Source organism: Plecotus auritus, assembly GCF_963455305.1.
Source record: "Plecotus auritus genome assembly, chromosome: 3".
In the NCBI taxonomy this organism is placed as follows: domain Eukaryota; kingdom Metazoa; phylum Chordata; class Mammalia; order Chiroptera; family Vespertilionidae; genus Plecotus; species Plecotus auritus.
Genome location: NC_137772.1, coordinates 199,328,373 through 199,343,038, shown reverse-complemented (window position 1 = coordinate 199,343,038; position 14,666 = coordinate 199,328,373). Strand labels below are relative to the sequence as shown.

At 36.3% G+C, this 14,666-nt stretch overlaps 1 protein-coding gene across 1 annotated transcript in view; it reads right to left on the bottom strand.

Moving 5' to 3' along the window:
• Positions 1 to 14,666, bottom strand: part of SLC15A5 (solute carrier family 15 member 5) — a gene marked incomplete at both ends in the record, with an annotated part of 78,816 nt that overhangs the window by 38,313 nt on the left and 25,837 nt on the right. Inside the window, 2 exons of the mRNA XM_080663120.1 lie at positions 5,243 to 5,429; positions 10,282 to 10,502. Coding sequence (XP_080519246.1) covers positions 5,243 to 5,429; positions 10,282 to 10,502 — 408 coding nt within the window. The remainder of the gene's footprint in view (positions 1 to 5,242; positions 5,430 to 10,281; positions 10,503 to 14,666) is intronic.

Below are 14,666 nucleotides of genomic sequence, written 5' to 3'. Positions count from 1 at the left end.
CAGTTATTGGCTAAATTTACTCACTGAAAAAAAAACTATGGGTTTTTTATGGGTAGTCTGATGCATGAGTCTCTGATATATAACATAACCGTAAGTGTGAAATTCTATTGAGTTCTTGAGAAATTGTCTTTAGATCCATTATTTTGGCAAGTTTCCAAAATGGGAAATTTGCTCCTCTGAAAACATACTGGTAGTCCAAAAACCACTCTCACAGAGACACCTTTGTGGAAGACATTTCTCACCATTAGGTTGGCATGTCTTTTTTACTTTTGTTGTTTCTCCGATTAGTGATGTATTTCTTTGTTTGAATTGAGCTATCTGTGTTCTGTCTTTAGTTTCTCTTTAGATTACTGGAACTCATTTTAGGAGATTCAACTGCAGTTTGTGTTTTAATTTCTGAGAAAGGAACCGGTAACTCATTAGATACATACATGCACCTATAAAGCCATTAATTATTGCCTCAGATAGTATACTAGATTGTCTACTTCACCTCAGATATAATTCCAATATTGCTGTCAACTTTAAAAATAAGAACATTAATATATTTTTATTAAGCAAATGAGTTATTCAGACTAGATATTTACACATTCCTTTTTTTTAGTGTTCACAAATTTCCTCTTATCAGATATTTGCAATGGGTATACACTGTGATATTTCTCAGGAAAAACGATCAGTTCTGAAATTATAGTAGAGGAAAAGTAGTTTTGGCCAAGTAATCCTATTTTTGATGAAGATGATTGGATCCCTGACTCGATTTTTAATTTATCAATCACCTTGGTTCCAACCAAAAAAAAAAAAAACAAAAAAAAACAAAAAACCCCCCCCACAAAACTTTGTATCTCAACCAATTATTAGAACTGGTAGAAGTTACCAGTTATGTAAAAACCGACCAACACCTTGGCTCTACCTACATCAAACGAACTTTGAGTTAGAATTTAAATTTTCAAGTTTTTATTTTAAAGAGGAAGGTCTGGCAGATATTTCAATGTACTTCATCCACATTTCAATCTAAATGTCATTTAAAAGCCAAGATAATTGCTACCCACTGTGCTGTACACTTCTGCTTTGTGTAAGGCTTAATAACAATCTTAATTAGGCTAATTTTAGTCAGATTAATACTTGTGTGTGTCAGCACTAACTACTAAATGCCACATACTGCAGGATTTTAATTAATGCTAAACAAAGGAAATACTCATGATGCAAACATTTTTGAACTAGAAAAGGCTAAATGAAGTATGTCCAATTAACATACAGATAAATCACAATGATATCACTGATTCTAAATTTTTGGCAAATTAAGGTTGACTTTTAAATAGATAAACCCCCTCATATGTAATGTTAGGAAAAATAGTCTTGATGAAACACTCTGAGCATATCAAGCCTTTGTCTTTCACAGTTCTGGAAGTTTTGGAGATATTTTAAATAGATAGTACTGTGATATCCTTCTTGATTTCTTTAAGTGATAAACTCATGAATGTCATATATTGAGTCAGAAGCCCCTCTTTCGTTGCATTGCTTATAAGATAGACTTTACAAAGGTAAGTTTATTTTTTCCTTATTAAATTTTTAGTTTGACCAACTGACTGAGATTTCCCCATTCCTCACTCTTGTCCTGGGTTGTGATTATCCACATCCAACACTAGGCGTTGGCATTGTCTGCACCATCTGCCTTATTACACATGACAGTCCTGGGAAGAGAAGGACTGAATGTGGAAGGGAATGGGGGTCTAACGAGTAACTTTCCATTGTGGTAACAAAATAATTTTTTCATTCACTTAAGAGCCTTATTTGAAAATAACAGTAAGGATGCAAAATTAACACTGATAATTTAACTTATATAACCTAATAGCTATGCATAACTGGGAATTGGAATAATAATAATAATAATAATAATAATAATAATGGTGATGATGATGATGATGATGATGCAATGGTTTGAGAATTAGAATAAGTGAATTCAAATGACACATTAACTTTGAGATCCTTGACCTTTCACATGCTGGTTTATCATGAGTTTAAGTGGGATCCATATATGAAAGTGTCTAGTTTCAAATTAAGAACTAATAAAAATTTGTTTATTCATAATTTATACACATATGTCCCTCACATTTTTAAGGTATTGACTTCAAAGTGACAAGAAATTTTAATATTAGACTAATTCAGTTACATAAATTATGATCATAAAGTGCCATAGGTTTGTGCTTATTTGTCCTGATGAAACATCAGCTTTTATAATCATAAGCAGAATATGGAAAACTTAAACACCTGGTTTAAAGACAAATATTATCGTATTTTTTTATATTCCCATAGCAAAATATTATGCGAAAAAATGAATAAGCATGTAAATGAACAAATGAATGAAGTCCGGTTCAGAAACAACCGAGTTCAGTATTCTGTACTTAGTGGAACTTGGCTCAGGTTTTTCAAATGAGTCGAGTTTTTTCTTTTTACTGCCCAACAACTCTGTTACCAATCTTGTAGGGCAATGTTAACTCATTAACATCAAACAATATATCAGGTAACTGTCAGATATCAGGTTCCCTCTATCTAGAAAAATTTTCTATCTTTCTTTAAGAACAGACATGATTTCCACTATGTAAGATTGGAGAATTGTCCAAGAGAAAGTTGCTTATGTTTAAAGTGAATTTCAGATTTCCTATTCTCAGGAAGGATTTTTAATGTAGTTCTTTCAGCCATGTTGTGAAGCATATTTTTCCTAAAGTAGCCCAATTTAAGATATTCTATTTTTGTTTTTGTTTATTTTTTATATCTTTATTGTTGAAAGTATTACATAGGTCCTTCTTTTCCCCCATTAACCTCTTCCAGCCCGCTCAGTTCTCCCTCTCCCTCCAACCTCCCTCTCCCCCCCCCCCCGCCCCCGGCCCTCACCACCCCATTGTCTGTGTCCACGGGTTGTGCATATATGCATACAAGTTCATTGGTTGATCTCTTCCCAACCACCCTCCCCTCCTTCCCTCTGAGGTTCAACAGTCTGTTCATGCTTCTATGATTCTGGGTCTATGTTTGATCATCAGTTTATTTGGTTCATTAAATTCCACATATGAGTGAGATCATGTGATACTTATTTTTCTCTGACTGGCTTATTTTGCTCAGCATAATACTCTTCTTTTGTAATTAAGCAAAATTAGAAGTTCAAACTGGATTTTCATGGTACTAGATAAGACTGCAAATGCTTTGCCATTTTGCAATATGCATTTACCTCCATTTTGTCCTGCATTCATTCTTTTTTAATAGTGTGCTTGCTGAGGGTATGTACAATATCTTACTTTTCTTTTGTATCTTCAAATAATGCTGGGCATTCACTAAATACAGGTTTGGGGATTTCTACATTGTCATACACACAAAAAAAACCACTTTTTAAGATTTAAGGTTTGCCAAAACCTATTAATATTTATAATTTGCCTAACCCTGTTACAATAGATAATGCCAGGGTTTGGCTTAGGAAATAATTCAGAAAAGGTTATGTACTAAAGGCTTCTATAACTGAAGACAACAAAATAAGATAAACTAAGGTGAGGTTAGTCACTTTGAGTTCTTTCCAAAAATATATCTACTCTGTGATGGGATCTGGAGTAATCTTGTTGGTATTGTTAAGTAACAGGAAGCACACTAAAATGTAACTTCTATAAACAGAGAACCAGCAAAAAATATAAAAATGTGTTACTAGAAGATTGCATAGTCTCCACAGATCTCTGAAAAGGATGAATTAAGAATAAGAACAGATTAACAAAGAGAAAGGAGCCCTTAAAATGCCTGCCCTAACTATTTCAAGGGAATTATTTCTCAAGTAGACAATAAGACATCAGATTACCATTATATGATATTTCTCAAGAGTTTCCAACTCCCTTTGCTTTCTGTTTATGCCTACCAAACAATTGCAAATGATGACTCAATACTAGCTAACATTTGTAGAGTTTTCACAATATGTCAGGACTGTGTTCCAAGTACTGATGTCATCCTGAGTGATTTCAAAAGTCTTACAGAATAGAGGGTTTATCTAGGGTGTGCCCCTCATTGCCAATAATAAGTGAATCAGAAGACAAAAAAGGTTATGTGGCTTTTCAAAGTCACCCAGTAGCAGAGCAAGGGCTGAGATCCAGATCTCTGATTCTTAGATTGATCCTGGTTTTACTGTACCAGGACCTGTCTTCTTGCCCATGTCAGTGCCCAGGGAACACAGCTAGGGAGAAGAGAGTGTTATCAGAATGGGCTTCAGCTTCTTCTCTCCTATTTCAATCAGAAAAATATATCTTATGGTCCACTAATTGTGTTCTAAGTATAACATCCTAAATGTTTTTTTAATCCTTACCTGAGGATACTTTTCCATTGATTTTTAGAGAGAGGAAGAGAGAGGGAAAGACAGAAAGAAATATTGATGTAAGAGAAACACATTGATTGGTTGCCTTCTGCATGAGTCCCGATCAGGGCCCTGGCTGGGGAGAAACCTGCGACCGAGGTAAGTGCCCTTGACCGAAATCAAACCCAGGACCCTTCAGTCTGCAGGCTGACACTCTATCCACTGAGCCAAACCGGCTAGGGTGTCCTAAATGTTTTTTTTTTTACTAAAAAAACAAAAGTAGAGCTTTAATGTTCTTAAGCACCATAACAACAACAAAATGGTAATTATATGAGGCAAAGAATGTGCTAACTAACCCTATTGTGGGTAAACATTTCGAAATATGTGTACCAAATCATCACACCGTACACCTTAGACTTACACAATATTATATGTCAGTTATATCTCAATAAAGCCGGAAAAAAATGTTGATGTTGGAAAATTATTGCTATATACCTTACTATTTGAAAAAGTACTATACTGAAGCTTTGAATTAATGTACTAATTTTTCATAAATTTTGCTACTGGTTCAGAAGTTAACTCTTTAGGTTCATTACTTAAGTTAATTTTTAAAAACATACTCAACATTGACTTAGGAGTGAGGACTACTTTGCTTGAAGAAGGATAGGCCATTTGGTGGTACTGGAAGTTTTACCATGTCTTTCTATCAGGTGTGTCTAGTGAGAAGGCATAAAAGAATGAGAGGAAAATGGGGCAGACACTGATATCTGCATAGAGATTACCTGCTATCAATCTCAAATTCACCTTCTATCCAATTTGTCAAAATCAGACTTGCCTTGTAGAGCATATCTCCAGCTTAGATCTCAGTAGAGTATATTTTTATTTTAAAAAGTTGCAAATAATTTACTTGTAAATTGTACTTACAAATGCACGCCAGCAGAAATGGTCCATCTCTCTTAGAGGGAAATAGGCAGGTGCCGAAATATTCCATACAAGGAGCCAGAATTAATAGTGGCAGGATGCTGGTGACATTCATGACTGCAATTGGCAGAAGAAATCCATCCAAATTCAGGTTGGAATTCATGGTCTGCAGATAATATCCTGAAGGAATCTATAGTAGAGAGGGCAAAGGAGTCAAGCATTAACACAGTGGTTTAACTTTGGAGAAAGAATCCTGCAGCAGATGCCTTGTCTGTGACAGATGATCTGAATGTTCCCTTGGTCTTCAAGGTCCCAATTATGAGCCACCAAAGGGCAGTAAGAGCTCTGTGTAGTCTATTGACAATACTATTGATTCTTTATGAAGGAATCTTTTGTCAGCTAGTCTATCTTCTTAATTTTCCTATGAAAAGTAAAAATGGCCCCACTTTTGTGTTTAGGATGACACAAAAAATCAAATAACTTCAGTTTTACATATAGCTTTTCTTTGAACAGTAAAGCAAAAACGAGTAGAAAGTACTAAGTGTTTTGTTTTCACTCTGATGAAAAAAGCTTGGGGTTAGAATAGATCCTTTAAGAGCAGTTTAGTAGCATGATTTTTTCTCAAGAAGAAGGGCCCATGGAAAAACACATAACCTGTTAGAGGCTGTGTTTGTGGATTGGCCTCATTTCTAACATGAGCCAAGCAACATGAGAAAAAGAAGACATACTTGTGGCTCTACTCTCCTTTAAAAATTTTTTTAAATTTCTTTTTTTATTTTGTGTTCTCAGTTTTATTATATATTATCCTATATAATAAAGAGGTAATATGCAAATTGACTATCACATCCTTGCACAAAGATGGTCGCCTCCATGTGGTCAAAGATGGCCTCCCCCATGTGGTCACAAGATAGCCACCACAAGATGGCCGGCAGGGGAGGGCAGTTAGGGGTGACCAGGCCAGCAGGGGAGGGCAGTTAGGGGTGACCAGGCCAGCAGGGGAGGGCAGTTAGGGGCAAGTAGGCCTGCAGGGAAGGGCAGTTGGGGGCGACCGGGCTGACAGGGAAGGGCCATTGGGGCAATTGGGCCAGCAGGGGAGCAGTTAGACGTTGATCAGGCTGAAAGGGGAGTGGTTAGGGGGTGATCAGGTTGGCAGGCAGAAGCAGTTAGGGTCAATCAGGCAGGCAAGCAGGTGAGTGGTTGGGAGCCAGCAGTCCCAGATTGTGAGAGGGATGTCCGACTGTCAGTTTAGGTCCTGTGGGATCGGGCCTAAACTGGCAGTTGGACATCCCCTGGGGGGGTCCCAGATTGGAGAGGGTGCAGGCGGGGCTGAGGGACACCCCCCTCCAGTGCATGAATTTCCTGCACTGGGCCTCTAATATATATATTTCTCTTGGTGAGTTCCAGAACATTTCTTCCTTCCTTTCTTTCTTTTTTTAATCCTCACCTGAGGATATTTTCCCATTGATTTTTGGAGAGAGTGCAAGAAACGGGGATGGAATAGGGAGAGACAGAGAAATATCAGTATGAGAGAGACACATAGATTGGTTGCCTCCTGCACATGCCCCAACCAGGGCCGGTGATAGAGCTTGCAACAGAGATACGTTCCCTTGACCAGAATCAAACCCAGGACCCTTCAGTCCATAGGCCAACACTCTATCCACTGAGCCAAATGGGCTAGGGCTCTCCTCTCCTTTTAAATCAATATGTGGCACTAGAGAACCAGAAAGGGAACTACCTGAAAAAGTAGCAGATAAGGGGGGAAAAAAAAAAGAAAGAAAGAAAGAAAGAAAAAAGAAACGCTCTGCCTCACTCCAAGTCCTCTAAGTTGAGTTAGAATGTCTTTATTTTTAAAATAACTCAAATACGAACTAAAACTCTAAGCCTAACTTGGAACCTCTCATATTCCAAACCTGTTGTTAGGCTATAACACCAGAACTAAAGCACATTGTCATGGAAAAGGGGGCCCCTCTTCACTTTTCTAGTTTATGAGCTTTGTTGGAATAATCAAATCTTTATCATTATCATTAGGAGCAGAGAATTTCTTTAATTCTCAGTAGCACACAAAGCTACTAAGTGGATTGGAGGAAAAGTCAACCCAAGTCTTGCTCTTGAGGAGTGGATTCTCCAATTTTTCTTAATAGTGTGGGAACTACCTCAAGATTCCTATCTTTCCACCATCCTGGGAGGGCAGCCTTGCTCAAACATCCAGAAGATAACTTCCCATTTGAAACCTTCACTAACTTCTTCTCTATCATTAATTGTGCAATTTGAGAGGGTATATAAACAATGAGCCTATTGCTATGTAGGAATGGACCACATTTTCAAGGAGATTTTTTTTTCTATCTATATAAAATATATCCTGGTGATAATTTATTTATTTATTTTTTAAAAATATTTTTTATTGATTTTTTTTACAGAGAGGAAGGGAGTGGGATAGAGAGTTAGAAACATCAATGAGAGAGAAAATCGATCAGCCGCCTCTTGCACACCCCCTCCTGGGGATGTGCCCGCAACCAAGGTACATGCCCTTGACTGGAATCGAACCTGGGACCCTTCAGTTTGCAGGCCGACGTTCTATCCACTGAGCCAAACTGGTTAGGGCTGTCCTGGTGATAATTTATCTTTAATTTGACCCATGGGGTTGTAAACAAGGATTGTTTTGCTTGGGTACAGATGGCAAAGGTGAAGGGAACATTAGCTAGTTGAATAAACTTATTAGGCACATATCGCCCCATCAGAGGGCAATGAATGATATATATATATTTAAAAAAGTGCTGGCAGCAGAACCACTATAAGACTGAAAGGCTCCCCGCACAACCTGGAAGTTTCTGTTACTGATTTCAAGTGAGAATTATTGTTAATAGGAATAAAGTTATTATCAGCATGAATCACAGACACAGAAACCTGTTAACTTAGTAATGTGGCAAATGTACTATTAATCTTTAGTGAAGCAATATTAATATATTGCCTAATCTAAGAAAAGGCTCCAGTGTCTTAAAAGCTTGAAATCATTTTGCTTCTGCCTCAAGTTCTAAAATCATCCCCTTTTAAAATTTTAAATACTTTTACTTCAGACAAGCCTCCCAGTATTCAGAAATAATTGCTATCAATAGAGATTTATTTTCACCTTTGAATGGCCAAGGAATGTCAAATGGCAACATTATTGGCCTTCATATCAACATATTTTTAATGTATGTCTTGGAACTGAAGGTTAATAATGGCTACTAAATTTAAAATGTGAAATTCTATGATGTTTTATTCTTGGTTCTTTGATGATCTTTATACTGGTGATTATTTCTTCTGGAAGCAAAAATCTAATTCCAGCCTATCCCAATGGAAGTTTCCTTTGTGTCTCTTGAGTACATTCTAACTATTTTCTTTGAAGTTTCTGACAAACTTGACTGTATATAATGTGGAACCTATATAGTCTGTATTTTTAACCCAGCTGCAAGAAAGGCATTGTGGGTAATAGCAGAGTGTGGGAGTTGATATCAGCTCTGTGTTGGAATGGGTGCTATGCCACATACTAGTAAGGTGACCTTGAGCAAGTTACAAGACATTTAATGTCTCTTGAGCCTCAGATTTAGGATGACAGTATGAGCTATGTAGGCTTGCTGTGGGGATTAAATTAGATACTGTGAAATCATCTTTAAGAAGCTATGACACATATAGGTTGTCAATAAGTATCCATTTTGGTTCTTTGCAATAAAATGGGCCCCTAGATTTGGTGAAATGCTTACAAATTAGTTTATCAGAATTGTAATTTGTGTCAAATTAAAAAATATATGACATTTTTCAGAGAAGGCTCAGTCAAAAGAAATATCAGGTGTCACTACATTATGAAGACAAAGAATCAGTAATTTGTGTTACTTGTATAGAAAAGTCAAGGCCAGCTATAAATCACTTAGTGATTTTGTGCTCATTAATTTTTTCATTCTAAATCGTGTTTATGGTATTGATTATCATGTATATGGGTAATATTATTGGGTTTTTGTGCCAACTACTATTGTGGAGTCAAGAGGAAGTTTGAATCTACTCAGTCAGCCTAGCTTTCATGCGTGTTTAGAGTAAAGGTCACCAAAAGTGTCTGTAAAGGATCAGATAGAAATTATATCTACATACGGATTCGATTTCAGTTACTCAATTCTGCTGTTTTTATAAGTAGAACACAGTATGACAAACAAACAAGAATGGCTATGTTCCAAGAATGGCTGTGTCCCTCCAAAATCAATTTTTCTGAGCCTCAGTTTCCTTTTCAGCAAATGAAGTGGTTGAGTAAGTTAGTCTCTAAATTTCTTTTCAGCTCTGTGGGTCTATGATATATCAATACAACTCCCTCAGTAGCCATCTAAATTCCAAGTTGGGAGTTAGCGATAAAGACAGTCCCAAATTTCTTGAAGGATTTTTGTAATGATTTGATATATGAGAATATATTAAGAAATCATAATATTTCTTCACAAATATGTTAACCTTTGAGCATTACTACATCAAAAATTGTTTAAATAGCATACATTTATAAAAGATACTTTGGAATTAGTGTTTTTCCTCTGATTTCTCCACAGCATAGGGACTGACTAATTCATCAGGAACTGCGAGTGGGTAGGGAGAGAATCACTTGCTTATTAGTACTTATACTTAAGAGTACAGTGGGGGTGGTACTCAAATCAGTCAATTTAGCTACTTGTTAGTAGCAGTTTTTAAAGGCTTAATGAGGGAGGAAGGCAAAACCTTTGGCTAAAGGGAGGTTGGGTAATTGCTCATAGATCTCATATTTTTATTTGCTGCTCTTATGCACTCTGAAGTGTTGTCTGCACCTACCACCAGACATTTATAGTTCTGTGGTAGAAACATAACAAGATTCTCCTCAGGTATGCCTCTACCTGCCCCCACTTAGCTCTTGAAATTAGAGCCTGTAATAATTAGAAGCATTTACAGTTTAACTGCCTGATGAAATGTATGGGAAATGTTTGCTGGGATGAAAACAAGTGTTTATTTGTTATATGCAATTATTTTATTGGGTAGTACTAATTACCCTTCCTTACCTGCATAATGCACATTTTGTAAAGAAGCTGAAAAATGATGAGAGGGAGAAGGTTGAGGAAACATTTTGTCTCTTCCACGTGGAGCTCACTGTAACTGCCACCATTTTTTTCCTTAGCATGGTCTAACCAGCTCGTCAAATTTCCACGAAGATGGCAATATCGCAGACAGCATGTTTTCAGTGCATTAACCAACACCCCAAAGGTTGTCAGAAGGGAGCAACCTGCAAATAATTGGAGACAGTATGTATTAGTAAAGGAATTGTTCTTTCATTTCCCAAGATGTCAATCAGAAAGATGACAATTGTATGGATGAAGGACAGTAAAGTGATTGAGAAGGCTTTAGCACCCAAGGGGTTGAATTCAAAGAAACAAGCTCTGACAAGGGTTCTGGCATTTTGGTGACCAGCCCAAGGTGGTGCTTGACAGCTGATGTAAAACATGAAAAAGGTAAGATCAATGGGAACATATTAAAAAGGGGAAGAAAGGAGAACAAAAAACACCAAAGTAAAATTTTTAGAATCTCTCAGAAGTCTCTAACTTTAACTCATTAGTGGATAAGACAACCTGAACTTTCTTTTACAGTCTTAGAACTGGTACAAAGAACTGGTACAATTTTTTAATATAAAGTGTTATATAAATAATCTTCACATTACTTGTCATGTAGAAGGTGGTTTCTTATTTTGACATGGAGATGAAGGGAAATGTGTTCTCTGCTTTGACTTTATCCTTAAATTTCAGACATAAGGTTAAACTTTGAACTCTTTAGATGACTTTATTACATGTTGATAGTGTCACTAAAAGTTCAGATTGGATTAGTGGGTTTTTGACTTTTCCAGTAGTTTCCTCTGAGTTTATATGTCTGTCGCTTTAGTAGCAGAAGCATTGTAATGCTTTAGATGTTTGCAGTCCCTTACTGCTAATGATTTGCAACAGCATTGTTGCTTCTTTTATGATTCAGATTCCACCTTTTCTTTGACTCCCTTAGGATTTCCTGATACAGGACAGATAAAAGACCACTGTTTAGTTAACAATTCAGTTGTGTTATTATGATTGTTACAATTTTTTACAGAACCCCGTTGAGCAGATAAATCCTTCTGCAAATTACATTAGACACCAAACCATAGTTTCAGGGTAAATGGTAAAGTAGGTGTGAAAATTTCTGAGTTTCTCCAAAGAAGGCTGCTATAAAAACTCAAAGTAGAGTTTGGTTGTCATCTTGATAATGTTCAAGTTTCCTAGAATAAAATTCTAGATGAAATGCATTCTAACCAAGTTCATTTAAATACCATAGAGTTTTGAATTTTATATTTGAATAAAGAATATTAATATTTCTTTTTATGGTTAGAATGATTATATTGATTTGACCTGGTCTTTTCTTTGAGAGTTGTAATAGATCTATTATGTCAGTCTTTGATTAATTGTGGAAGCTGGGGCCTGGTAATTGAATATGGAGCCTTTTACCTCTTAGTCACTGAATCAAATCCAGTCCAAATTATTAGTGACCAAGAATTACTACAGCAGTGGCTCTTTGGTGGCCTCTGTGAAGTGTGTTGAGAGGTCAAGTGGAAGTATGTTGGGTAATTGCTGATGCAAGATGGGCTCATATGTGTAGTCACTATTACCTCTTTTTAGTCACTATTTCCAGACACAAATAAAAGGCCCAGGGACTGAGAAGGTCAAAGGGACAGAAGCACCTGTAAGTGGCTAAGGTTTGTATCTCTTAGGAAAAAAGTAATAGGGATATCTCTTTATTACTGCAGGAAGAATTGCTCTCTTATGAGACTTTCCTAGCTACTTCAATTAGTTTACTTAAGGTTTTAGTAGGATGAGAACTGAGAATGTCTTGATGAACAGACTAGAGACCAAATTTGAACAGGTCTGGGCTAGGAGGCTTACATTCCTGACATTTCCTTATGATTTTGTCTCCATTTCTTATCAACCTGTTCTCTGCTCAACTCTTGCAAAACAGTGCTGGGTAGATAGATAGAATTGATGCCAGGGTTATTACTGGCATCAATTCAACTTACTCTATACTTTCAAACAGGCTTTATTATTAAATGATAACCATTTGCAGGATGAAAGACTATTTCTAAAGATATTTTTCTCTATTTTTCTTTCTATATTTCAAATTTAAGTACTATATCAAATATTTGTTTTAAACTCACTCTTTATTTTTTATGTATAAACAAATATATCTGTTGCAAAGTCAATTTGGATCTGCTCTTATGCAAGATAAATTGATACCTATAATTTTATTAAACAGTTAAATATTGCTATATATTATTTATAAAGAGAGATAGCTTAGATTAGTACATCTTAAACTAGCTGTGTTAAAAGCTCAGTTTAAAAAAATTCTGAACTGTTATGGTCAATGCATCTGTGAAATACAATAAAAATGAACTACCAAACGAATAAAATAAGAAGCAAAGACATTCCAAATATAAGTCCTTATATTTTTATTATTAGATTCAGCAGACATAAAATGCAACTTCTCATAAATACTTCTACATCTTTTCTTTCATTGTCTGTATTTATTTTGTTGCAATAAACAGTTTATTGATCAGCACTGTTCCATGGATCAGGCTTTGAGTAACACTGTCTTCAACTGAATACATGCTTTGAAAAATGAATTTATTTAAACAAGTAAAATTATATCTGATGTGGTGATATGAAGCAATAAAAAACAAAATGGTTAAGAACAAGAAATGATTAAGCATGAATGAGGTCTAAAATTTGAGCCAGCACTGTGAGTGCTCATAATTGATGCCAAACAATTGTGAATGCACTTATTTATTCATTTAATATACTTATTAAGTACCTACTGTGTGCCAGGGTACTTTTCTAGGCCTTAAAATATAGCAGTAAGCAAAAGCTAAGTTTTACTGGGGATGACAGTAAGCAAGCAAGAAAATATTAGACAAATCCAATGATAAAAACAAAATAGGTAAGTTAGAGACCCATTGTAGGGTTTGGTGTAGAGGAGACTTTAAAAGTTGAAATTTGAACTGAGGTTGGAATAGATGGGAAGTAAGTGAAGAACTTTGCAGAAAGCATATACCAGGCACGTCATGAGCTGGGAGAAGTTCAGGAACAGTTAAAACCAATGAAGGAGTAGCTCAGTTAGTGAGAAAAAGATTGGGAGGAGATGTGGTCCAAGAGTTGGTCAGGGGTCAGATGTTACATCAAGGCAAGGAGCTTGGATTTATCTTCAGTGTTATGGGAGACCATTAAGATGTTTTATGCAGAGTAAAGATGTATATTTTTAAAAAATTTACTCTGAAACTCTGGTTGGATAATGGATTTTAGGAATCAGGAAGCTAGGAGACAGACAAAAGGTAATGATAACTTGGACATAATAGTTGCAATGAAGAGCAGTGAACAAGATGGGATGTGCTTTTGAACCATCAATAGCATTTTCTGATGTGAAAAGAGGTTGAAGAAATTAGAAAATTGAGGATGGCTACTTTTTCTATCCTGAATCACTGGGTATTGGTGACTTACACTGAGATGGAAAAGATGAAAAAGGAGTAAGTTTGAAGTTAGAAGAATCAAGAGTTGAATTTTGATCAGATTAACTTTGAGATTTAGATAACCAAGTCAAAATGTTGAATAGGGCCCTACCTGGTTTGGCTCAGTGGATAGAACATTGGCCTGTGGACTGAAGGATTCTAGTCAAGGACACATACCTTGGTTGCAGACTCTTGGCCTTGGTCTGGGGGATACCGGAAGCAACCAATGGATGTGTCTCTCCCACATCAGTGTTTCTCTCTGTCTCTCCCTCTCCCTTCCACTCTCTCTAAAAATCAATGGAAAAAATATCCTTGGGTGAGGATTAAAAAAAAGTTGAATAGGAAGTCAGGTACATGAGTTTCAAGGTAAGAAGAGAAGTTTCTATATGAAACTGAGCACTTGGTGTATAGTTGGCATTAAAAACTATGGGACTAGAGGTTACTTAAGGAAAGAGGGTGAGAAGAGAAGAGCCAGGGTCCCTGGAATGAATCCTAGGGCTCTGCATCAATTAGGAGGAGAAAACTTAGTCAAGGAGGTGGAGGAAGAGTAAACAATGTGCATTTTAAGTCAGAGGGCTGGAGAAGTAATAAACCTAAATTGATCAGCTGGACTGAAAGAGAGCCAATAAGCTAGATAGAGAGGGCAAGCAAAGAAACTGTATGGTAATCTGCCTGTCTTATCAAATCACAGAGTTATCACTGAAAATTAGGAGTTGAAAACATCTCCATCTACACATCACACTGCCTCCTTGGATTAATCCATTAGACTTAATAGAAAACTCATGCCTCAGTACAAATAATTTTGGGTGTCATGTAGACTCAGCCTTTAAAAAAAATCCATTGTCATTATAATTCCCAAATTGATTTTCTGTATCA